The sequence below is a fragment of the Camelus ferus genome, chromosome 16, assembly GCF_009834535.1.
Source record: "Camelus ferus isolate YT-003-E chromosome 16, BCGSAC_Cfer_1.0, whole genome shotgun sequence".
Taxonomy (NCBI): domain Eukaryota; kingdom Metazoa; phylum Chordata; class Mammalia; order Artiodactyla; family Camelidae; genus Camelus; species Camelus ferus.
In genome coordinates, this window is record NC_045711.1 from 39897693 (window position 1) to 39908779 (window position 11087).

Here is an 11087-nt window from a genome sequence, read left to right on the forward strand (position 1 = left end):
TTCTCTCTGCAAATGAAAAGAAAAATAGGGGCAATTTCGCTGCATTTCCCAGAATAAGGTCTCAGCCCTTTAGTGGGCACAGTTGTCTCTCCATGTTTGGCCCCTGTGGTCTCTTTCATTCCAGCTGCTTTCAGTGTCTTCAGTTCCCAGAGACTTGCTGCCTTAGGTTCTTTGCATTCTTGGATCCACCTCCAAGTAGAATGCCTTTCCTCAGTTATTATTATTTAACAGACTCCGACTAGCCCCAAATTCAGATGTTCCGTCTTCTCTTCCAAGGAGCTTTCCCTAAAGCTTCCAGTCTGATTTATATATTCCTCTTCCCTGCTCCACATTACACCATGCAAACCTCTACAGGAGCATAATGGTAAGGTTTAGGCTTAGGGTTAGGGTGATTCACCTCCAAAATATATACCATATTCATCCACTTCTTTTCATCTCCACTGATGTCTTCCTGATCCAGGTCACCACACACCTTTTGCCTGGACAAATTATAGTCTCCTAACAGGTCTCCTGCTTACATTCCCATCTCTCTTCAGTCCACCATTTACACTGCAGCTAAAGTGATCTTTTTAAGAAGAAATATTTCACATATACAAAAACATAGAAAATATATAAAATCAAGTATAACAAATAAAATGAACACTCATGTACTCACCACCAGTTTAAGAAATACAATACTGCCAATAACCCTTGAAACAGACTGTGTCTCTTTCCCAAAGACAAACACTACTTGAATTTGGTGTTTAATCCCTTGTTTTAAAGAAATTATTTTACCATGAATGTGTGTATCTCTAAAAAATGCGTTGCTTAATGTTATTTGTTTTTAAACTTTTAAAAAATGGCTCCAAGTCATTTGCTTTGCAATTTGCTTCTTGTGCTAAACATTATGTTTCAGAAATTCACCCATGTTGACTTTCATCTTCTGTGTAGTATTCCATTGTATGTCACAATCTACAACTTATGCACACACTGCTGTTGATGAGCTATTGGATTTTTTCCAGGTTCTATGCAATCACCAGCAACACTCACATAAACAGACTTGACTGTGACTCCTAGTGCACGTACGCAAGGATTTCTCTAGAGCAGGAATGTCCAATGGAACTTATTGTGATGATGAAAGAGTTCTAGATCTACGTTCTCTAATATGGCAGCCACATGTTGTTACTGAGCACTTGGAATGTGACTATTACAACTGACTAAATACATTTTAAATTTTATTTAATTTTAATTAATTTAAATTTAAATAGCCATGAGTGGATAGTGGCCATCATATTGGATAGAGTAGCTTTGGAATATATACCCAAGAACAAAGTTGCTGAGCCATAGAGTATGTGCATCTTCAACTTTACAAATATTGACAAACGTTTTCCAAATGGTAATATTGATTTATACTCCCACAAGCAGTATGTAGGAATTGCCAACAGTACCTTTTGAAGTCTGACTTTAAAATTTTTGCCTAGAGATATCTAGAGATAAAGTGACACCATATTACAATTTTATTGTGCATTTCCATCATTATTGCTTATTTGCCATCTACTCTTTCTTTTGTGTAAAATGCCTGTTTCTCTTTTTTCCAGTTTTTCTTTTGGGTTATTTGTCTTTTTCCTACTGATAATAGGAGTTCTCTATACATTTTTAAATGTTTTTTTCCTAATTAAATGTGTTGCAAATATCTTCAATGTGTCCTTAAAAACACAAATCAGATCATGTCCCTTCACTCCATAAAACTCTACAATGGCTTCTCATTGCACTTAGAATAAAATCTGAACTCCTTTCTATGGTGTAGTGAACACTGGGGTTGACTCCCAGCATACATTCCATCCTTCCCACACTCGGGATAAGCCATGCATTGGGGAAACTGACTACTGTGCTAGGGATAGGCCTGATTTATTGATATAAAAGTAATCCCATTCCCCTAGCCAAGGATTGCTTCAGGAAAAGGCATATGACGTCATCTGGATAATAAAATTCACGGAGATATTTGCTTAAAGCTTCTGGGAAAGATGATCTTTACTCTTAGGAGGGAGTGAGAAAAAGTCAGCCTTTTTTTGTCCATTGGACTTGAAGGAACAAGTCCAAGGATGTGGTAACACTGTGGGTGGCAGATCCCAGTGCCAGCAAGAAGCTAGGTTCTTTATGACCTTGTTGGGCCTGCTGGTTCCTATCCTGAACCACCTACTCCTCTCCTTGCAACTTTCTGCCACAGATCCTCGCGTGGCCAGATCTTTATTGCCATTCAGTCTCGGCCCAAATGGTCAGTAACTCAGAGGGGCTTTTTATGCCACCACTACTCCTGGCCAGTCTCTATCTCATCATGCCGCTTTATCTGCTTTATCTATCACTGTTGCAGTTATCCGCACCTGTTTGTTATCTGTCTCCTCCACTAGAACATAAGCACCAGGAGGACAGGAACCTTTTCTGTCTGCCTTTCCTGTGTATCTCTGTATCTGCTACAGTGCCTGACACATAGTAAGTGCTCACTGAATATTTTTTGCATTAATCAAAAATGCAAAAAAATCGTTTTTTTATTTTCCCCACTAGATTGAAGAAGCTCCTTGTAAGTCAGACACCAATATCTTATTCATCTCTGTATTTCATTTGGTACTGTAGTACCATGGCTGCCAAACCGCAGGAATTCAGTTAGCTACTAAATAAGTGAATGAGAGAGAGAGAGACAGAATGAAAGAGGGAGGGAAATATAAGAAATATTTGGAAGACATATAGTGCCAACCTACTGCTTTTTTATGATTCCCTCCCATTCCCACTGTCCATGGGGGGATTTTGTGGATATAGTAATATCCCCATGAACAAAGCATGCATCCCCTTCAAAGCACTCTACAATCTATAAATAATCTCAACCTCATTTTTCACCTCCTGTATGTCTTCTTTCTTCCTCCCATTTACTTTCCACCCTTGCCACACCAAATTCTAGCCCAGTCGAATTTCATGCAAAGGATACATTCCTGAAACCTTTACACAAAGTTTAAAACATCCATAATTCAAGATTTTTTAGCAATAGCATTTAGCAAGACTACTTAGCTATAAATGTAAATTTAATGAAGGGAAGATACCATTACCAGCAAAAATGGCTCCGCCACGTGGCAATAGCATACACAGTTTCCAATTCACCACCAGCTTTGAAAGTATGCAATTTCTGACAAATGTTAAACCTTGTAAAGGCTTCCTATTGCTTCAAATTTTGTGCTTATAAGAAGGCGCTATTCAAAATTTATAATGAACTACTTCAAATTTTTATAATTCAAATACTCACAAAACTTGACCAGACTTTCTCATTATTCCTGAATCTTACTCAGGTCTACTTAGTCTCTTTGCCTGTGTATAAGCTGTTTCCTCTGCCTGCTATGCTCTGTGAAGCGTCAGCACCTAGAACAGTGAGTGAGTGGCAGAAATGTCACATCCAGAGGTAGCAATAATATTGACGATATAACAATGTTATTCCAGAACACTGAACATTTTTTAAGCCATAATTTATAATGTGTATAGAAAATGTCAAAAACACTTAAAATCTGAATCTGAAGGAGGGGAAACAAGGGTTGGAGTATGCCTACATGGAGTTTAGGAACAGCGGGAAAAGTAGACGTCCCCAAACTGCCAATGACCTGTACTCATACAAGAGCATCTGCAATAAAATTGTAGTGAGGGATCTGGGCTCCTTTGGGCACCTCACTCCAAGTCCCAGGATCCAGGATCTAAACCTTAGTAGCAGAATCATCTTCTTCTGGCTTTGCTCATCCAAAGGTGGCAGGAATTTGAGAGGTTAGGGGTAGGGATGAGGATAGAAGGAAAGAGGTAGTCTCCCAAACTCCACCTCGGTCACCGTAAATCAGGGGTTGAAAATTTAAATTATCCACGAGCCATCAATGTAAATGAGTGAAGCAACCTAGCTATAAAGAAAATTATATGGGCCCCTTGACCTATTTTTTGTTTAACTTTTGATGGAGAAATCACCATCATGGGGAAATAACAATATTTTCAAGAGAAGCTAGTAACCCAGATTTGTATACAAAACTTCCCAATCCTAAATACTGGCTCCAAAATTTTAAAAACACTATGCAGGCAAGACAATACATCTTGTTGCTGAATTTGATCCAGCAGGACACCAACGTGTGACCTCTGAAGTTCACTATCAGGACTGATGAAATAACAGAATAACAGGAGGCTTTCTGACCAAAGCAAATCTCAGAGTTAACTGAGGCAAGAGCTTGTGAATAAGTTTCATCAATTTGCAGAATATTCGTGTTAAATTCTTGTCCAGACTTCCATTCAACATAAATATCTGGTCCTTTCCATGAAGGAAAAGTAGTTAGCCAACACATGCCAAAGACTGATGGACAGCAAGTGAAAAAATCACAGGATGGAGAATTTGCCTTGAGACAGAATCTGTTTGCTTTCACCAAAGGCAACAGGCAGAAGGCATATCTGCAATGGCAGGTGATGCCACTTCACAGGATTTATAAAGATACTCTCTTCTAAAATTGTGGATTACATACTAGAATTTTATTTCTGGTTGCTTTGCTACACGAGCTGTCAAGGGGCTCAGCAACATCTCTTCTGGATGGAGTTAGAGGGGGAGGTCCTAAGAATTCTATTCTTAGGGAAATGTCTTCCTGGGTAGGTCATCTGGGGCAGACACACTGGGAAACCAGTTTTCCTCTGCACTTCTTCTTTGGCCCACACGGGGGCTGAGTATATGGGTGTGAGTTGCTGGGTGGAAATCTGGTACCAAGGGTGACACCCAGGCAATCAGGGCAGAGCAGGAGACCTGGCAAAATAATAATGATAGGAATCTCTGGGCACGGGGTGGGGAAATGTAGTCATTGGTATGAAAAGGGTGTCAGTAGCTGTAAAACTGGCCTCTCCACCTTCCCCAGTGATTCCACCCCTCCCCTTTCCCAAGGCTTTTACTCCAGCAATTGTACCCTCTCTGGCATACGTTTAATCTCTCATCTGTACTGGTTCCTGCCTTTCATCCTCCAGGTAGACACAAGTTTAGTTTTCCTTTTCTCCCCAAAGAGCTTCCCTGATATTTCCTTCCTTCTCACCTTACTGCAATGTGGTAGCTTCTGCCCACTCCATCATTCACTGAAGCTGTTCTCTCTAAGGTCACCTCTGACACACTTCCCAAATTTTTCTGAAGCTTGCAGTCCCAATCACCATCTTCTCCTTGCTTTATGTCCTGGGATCCCAGGACATAATTCTATAGGTCTTCCCCTTTCTGTCTTTTTCTGCTGGCTCCTCTGTCTTCACCCATTCATTAATGCCACTATTTTCAGAGTTGATGGTACCCCTCATGGCATCCTTGAAACAAGTAGTAACCTGGGCCAGGGTGTGTGGCTTGGCAAGCAGAGTTTGGGCTGGACATCAGGCCACATTTACCCCAATTAACTTGGTACCCTTGCACTTGAACAACGCTGCTGCCCAGGATACAATTCTTGGTCTTCATCTTTTTTTTTCTTTTCTTTATTCTCTTTCCCTCTATGACCTTGTTGACATTCATGGTTCAAATACCTACATGACTTACATAATTCTAGACATCTTTTCATCTGCCTCCTGGACTTCTCTTCCTGGGTGTCCTGTGGGTACCCCAAACTTTTCAAGGCCCTAACTAAATTCATTATCCACTCACTCACATATTCTCAAACATGTCTATTTTTCTGTGTCCTTCTCTTAGTTAATGACACCACCATCCATCCTCTCATTCAAGTGAAAACTTCCAGATTATCTGTGCCTCTTCCTTGTTTAAAGTTTTTGTCATTTCCCAAGTGCACTACTATATTAGCCTTCTAACTAGTTTTTCTATGTCCAGAATCTCTCCATTCCAAATCACTCTCTGCACTGCTGTTGTTTTTCTTTCTTAACACAGAACTGAGCATATTGCTCCCTTGTTTAAAAACCTATTTTGAAAAGCAAGCAAACAAACAAAAAATACCTATTTTGGCTTCTGATTAACGATAGGATAAAGTCCAGGCATGGCACACAAAACCCTTTGTATCCTGGTCCAAACCTACCTTTCCAGTCCTGCACCCTGCCTCTGTTCTTCCTTGCCCCTAACCACATGAGACTACGATGCACAGTTCCTTGAACATGATTTTTGCCTTGTGCATTAACGCCTTGGTGCCTTTGCTGGTGTCTTCCATACCCTTCCTGTTTTTTTGCCTTGTAAAATCCCATGGTCCATTCATTAACACCATACTCACTTGTGACCTCTTTTTTTAGGCACCCCTAGTCCTAATTAACAGCTCCTTCCTCACTGTTTCTATAGTTCTATTGACATGTTTGTATAGATTGTCTAAAAGTTATCTTGCATCTTTCCCACTGCATGGTGTGTTTAAGGGCAAATGTAAGCTCATTGGTCTCCATATCATCAGTAGCTTGCCCAGTGCCTGTTATACGGTAGATATCGAATGAAATTTTATGAATTGAATTGGGCAGGATGCTTGAACATCATTTTGCAAAAGGACCCAAGATTTCTCTCAGCATAATTTTCAGCCTGTTTCTTTTCTTCACACATCAGAAGAATCTCAGAACAGGGCAGGAGATAGTTGCTACATCATGTTGCAAAACTTTAGCAAGGTCTCTCTAGGGCCACAGGGACGGTGACTTCTCAAATAACTAACTGGTGTCTGAGTATAGACTTTTCCCCCAGATATTAGAGCTCCTAACCAGAGATTATTTTCAATCTAGAAGCTAGATTCAAGGTTCCACAGAAGGGCTCACTGTTCTGAGGAACAAAGTCCGGCTTTTCAGTGGTAGGCAGATCTATTTGTGTATGTTTTATCACCTGTGGGTCCCATCCCAACATCTCGCTAAGGTCTGAGATTTTAAGAGCAGGAAAAACAATATAAAAAGGCTTCACCATCTCAAACCTCTTGTTAAACCTCTGACTTATCCTGAAAGCCTGTGTAGGGGGCCCTGCTCATTTGCAGGTTTTGTAGAGGGCCGGGCAAAACAGTACTGATGCCTAAGACTGGCTTCTGTCATTCCCCTTAAGTTAAACTCCACAGTGCAGGCTGGTCTAGTAGGTAGGAGGCACTCACCGACTCCATGAAGCCCAGAATGGGTAGTTTCCTTGAAATGAGCAATTGTATATTTGTAGAACCGGGGTAGATTCTGGGGAGTGAGAAAGAGCCTGGTTCCAATTTCCCCTCAAACACGAAAATTTGGTTCTGACTAGAATCCAAGCAACAAGTTGCCATCGGAAGGTGCAGTGACTGGTCAGCAAAGGTTGCCTACTAGAATGGTCTTTGGGTTCATTTTTTTGTGACAAGTCAACCCATCCTGAGACCAGCGTTTAATTTTTAAGTCCTCCGGCCCACCCTACCGCCTCGAGCCACTTTTCGGCTTCTGGAAGGCTCAGCGAGGTCAGTTTCACGATGCTAGAGTATTCGGCCTCTGGGCCCAGCATGGAACCCCGAGGGGCGCCCCCTCAGAGCCAGGAGGGCGTCCCGGGAGCCAGTAAGCGATTGCGTCGGGCGGAGGCCGAGGGCACCGTGCGGGTGGAGCGCAGGCAGCGCCGGCGGGGAGCGGGGGCGGCGGCGGGTCGGGGCGCCGGCCGGGCGGAGCGCGTCAGTGAGCCCGCCCCCTCGGCCCTCCCCCGGGCGGGGCCGGCCCCGAAGGCGCTGACTCAGCAACGCGTGGGGGGAGTTTTGTCCCTCCGCGGACCCCGTTTCTCTCGGCTTCAGCCGCCACCGAGCCGGTTTCCTCTTTCCGGCGCTCGGGGTGAGAGAGGCAGGTCGGGCCTGAGGACCCCGAAAACTACCGTTCTCCAACCCAGGCAGCGTGGGCACCATGAATGACGCGGGTGAGGCGCCGGTCCTCCCCGCCGAGGCCCTGCCAGGGTGCCCTCTGGGGGCTCAGCTGCGCCCCCGAGGCCCGGCGGCGGCGGCGGCGGAGGGCCGGGGCTGGGACCCGGGGCGATGGCGAGGATGGAGCCTTCTGGGCGGGCAGGAGCGGCCCGGAGGGAGGCAGCATCGTGGGGGAGGGCACGAGTAAGGGCTTCTCCGCTGAATTGGTCACCTCAGGATGCTCTTACCAAGTTAGAGCCGGAGTGTGGGAGTCCTGGTTCAGTTCTCCTCAGCCTCTCTTTGATTTGTAATCTCGTTTGGTCTTCCAGCAGGGCTGAATACGGAGAAGGTAGCTGCTCTGCTTCAGAAACTGAATTCTGACCCTCAGTTCGTCCTGGCTCAGAATGTTGGCACCACCCACGACCTGCTGGACATCTGCCTGAAGAGGGCCACGGTCCAGGGGGCTCAGCATGTGTTCCAGCACGCTGTGCATCAGGAAGGCAAGCCAGTCACCAACCAGAAGAGCTCAGGTAAGAACTGCAAACTTCTTGCACACTTTCCCTTTCTTGACAGCTTCCCATTGTGTCTTATCTAAGAATGGCCTCAGGGGAGCAAAGATTTGGAGCAAAAGAACTTGTAGTTAAGTTCTTAGAGAACAGGCGCAGGTACAGGCAGGTCCAAGAACATTATTCTGTGACTCGTTTTGATGACTCCGTTTTGAGACAGGTTGTTAATATACTTGATTTGAGCACTAAAGTGACTGACTTGTTCATGGTCATCTGTTTGAATGTAATTCACTATACTCTGTCCTGAAGTTATGTGATTGCAACCCCATATCTTGTAGATACATGTTGGTGATACAAAACAGACCACACAAAAATGTTCATACCTCATATTGCCCTGAGGGAGGGCCGTGTACAAATGTACGGAATGGAAAAGATGCAGTGTAATTCCCTAAAAATGTCATCAAATGTTATTTTTAAATATACCTTTTGTTTGCAGCTTGAACAGATGTGCTAATGAACTCAGTTCCCACCAATAGACCAGTTTGTAACACAAAATGCCTTTTTATATTCCTATCCAGAGTGTATAATAATGCTGTTTCCCAAAGTCCTTGCCAATATCGGGCATTATCAATTAAAAAATAATGTTTCCCTGTTTAACAGGTGTCTTATGATGAACTTTAAAAAATGTTTCTTTGCCATTTGTATCTTTTTTGGCTATGAAATTAGCTCTTCATGATCTCTGCTCATGTTTCTCTAGCAGTATTTTTTTTTCTAATGTAGTTTTCTTAGGTAATTAGTTATGGATTCTTTATGTGATACATAAAGAGGTTTTTTATATATTAAGGATATTAAATCTTTGCATGTATATTGCAAATAGTAATTACTACCTTGTTTTGTTTTGTTGTTGTTGTTTTTAAAGTTTTCTGCTCTTTTTTGACTTAGTCTTAAGTTGTCCACGATCTTGTCATGGATTCAGTGTTGAGGAATATAGTTGGAACAATGTAATCTATGTGAACGCTTGTCATAATTTCTTGGTTTTTTTTCTTGTTGCAGGGAGATGCTGGATCTTTTCTTGTCTGAATGTTATGAGACTTCCATTCATGAGAAAATTAAATATTGAGGAATTTGAGTTTAGTCAGTCTTACCTCTTTTTCTGGGACAAGGTACGGGACTTGCAAGATCTTTTTGTTTCAGTATCAACCTTGGCAGGGACTCTCCATTTCTTGCTTTTCTAGTTATAGTCTGCTTTCCATTATAGATGGGACACTATTCTGATTTCCAAAGTATCAAAAGTTGACTCTTTTCAGAGGCAGAAATGATTTTGGTTGATAAGTGCCTACTTTTTGTAGTTAAATAATAAGTCTGCTGACTTAACCCTGCTACTTTCTTGTTTCTTAACTTATTTAAAATTTTTAATTTTGTTTTATAATTTCCCCTTTAGCATCTTTATTTAGGTTATTTGGCCTTTTTAGGACCTAATTCCCTTTCTCTGGGCAGTACTTGTCTGAAAAATAGTAGATAATTTTATTCCTTTTTTTTAATCTTTAAAGTATATATGTGTCTATTAGATCTTTATTGACTGAAGATTCTAAATATCAGATTTTGTTTCAGAATAAAACAGTGCATTGTTTTGAATAAACTATTGGAATATACACAGACAGATTTTTTTTTAAAGACTTCAAATATTGAAGCCAGATACTGATACTTAATTACCAGCTTTAGTTTTAAAATTCCTGCTCTCTTGGGTCTGCAGTAGTTCCAGGACTCCTGTTCCGTTGGTAATGCCAATAAAGATTTAGCTCTTTTTCCCTTTAATCTTATTTGACTTCTCTTACTCTAGGTTGAACGCTGTTACTTCTTCTTAAACGCCTTTGTGGACACAGCCCAGAAAAAGGAGCCTGAGGATGGTAGGCTGGTGCAGTATTTGCTTACGAATCCTGCAAATGATGGTGGCCAATGGGATATGCTTGTCAATATTATTGGTAAGAACCTTTCTCTGGTGGAACCGAAACCCAGCATGACCAAGCAAGGATCGATAGTTAGGCATAGGCCATTTTTTTGGTGGTTATATAGAGTAGACATGGTCCCCAAAAGAGTATACAGCTATCTCTAATAACCTTTGTCTCACATTCTTACTTATTGAGTGCCTTTCTTAAGGTAGAGGTAAGGAGATAAGTACTGTGAAGGTTGGGTTAAAGAAGTAAAGATTGTGTTAAGTAGAACTAACTTTCTGTGAAAAAGTTTATCTCTTGTCCATTGATGTAATCAATAAACACATTGAAACTGCAACTGCTTGAAAGTGTCCTCATTCAAAAAATTGTTGTCTTTTGGGAAAACCTCATCATGCTGAGTACTTTACAAAGTATGATAGATAAAAAAGAATATAATTAATTCTAAGATGGATAAATATGCAGGTTGAATAACCTGTTTAATAACATGAAGCATAAGGTTGTTAGGTTTTCTGATTAGACTAGCAACATATGGCCTATTTTAAAAAGCAGTAGCTGTTTTTGCCAGGATTTCTAATGCTGAAGTATACTTTCACCTTATTCAACAGCCAAATTTGTTTTCTTCTAGAAAAATATGGTGTTGTCCCTAAGAAATGCTTTCCTGAATCTTACACAACAGAGGCAACCAGAAGGATGAATGATATTCTGAATCACAAGGTACAGCATATGGAGCAGGGTGGGATTGAATGTCGTATACTTACCTTGACACTCCTAACTGATTTTCCAGGAGGATTCCCGGGCACTTCAGTGTACACAGTGTATGTGTA

General features: G+C 41.7%; 1 protein-coding gene across 2 annotated transcripts in view; it reads left to right on the top strand.

Annotated features, from left to right (window-relative positions):
- The first annotated feature begins 7663 nt into the window (after positions 1-7663).
- The window catches only part of BLMH (bleomycin hydrolase), a 34746-nt gene continuing 31322 nt past the window's right edge, over positions 7664-11087 (top strand). The window contains exons 1-5 of one of the 2 annotated variants that reach the window (XM_032457530.1): positions 7664-7822; positions 8135-8335; positions 9365-9474; positions 10152-10293; positions 10889-10977. In XM_032457530.1, coding sequence (XP_032313421.1) covers positions 7810-7822; positions 8135-8335; positions 9365-9474; positions 10152-10293; positions 10889-10977 — 555 coding nt within the window. In that variant the 5' untranslated portion in view covers positions 7664-7809. The remainder of the gene's footprint in view (positions 7823-8134; positions 8336-9364; positions 9475-10151; positions 10294-10888; positions 10978-11087) is intronic. The other variant, XM_032457531.1, reaches the window with a different exon arrangement.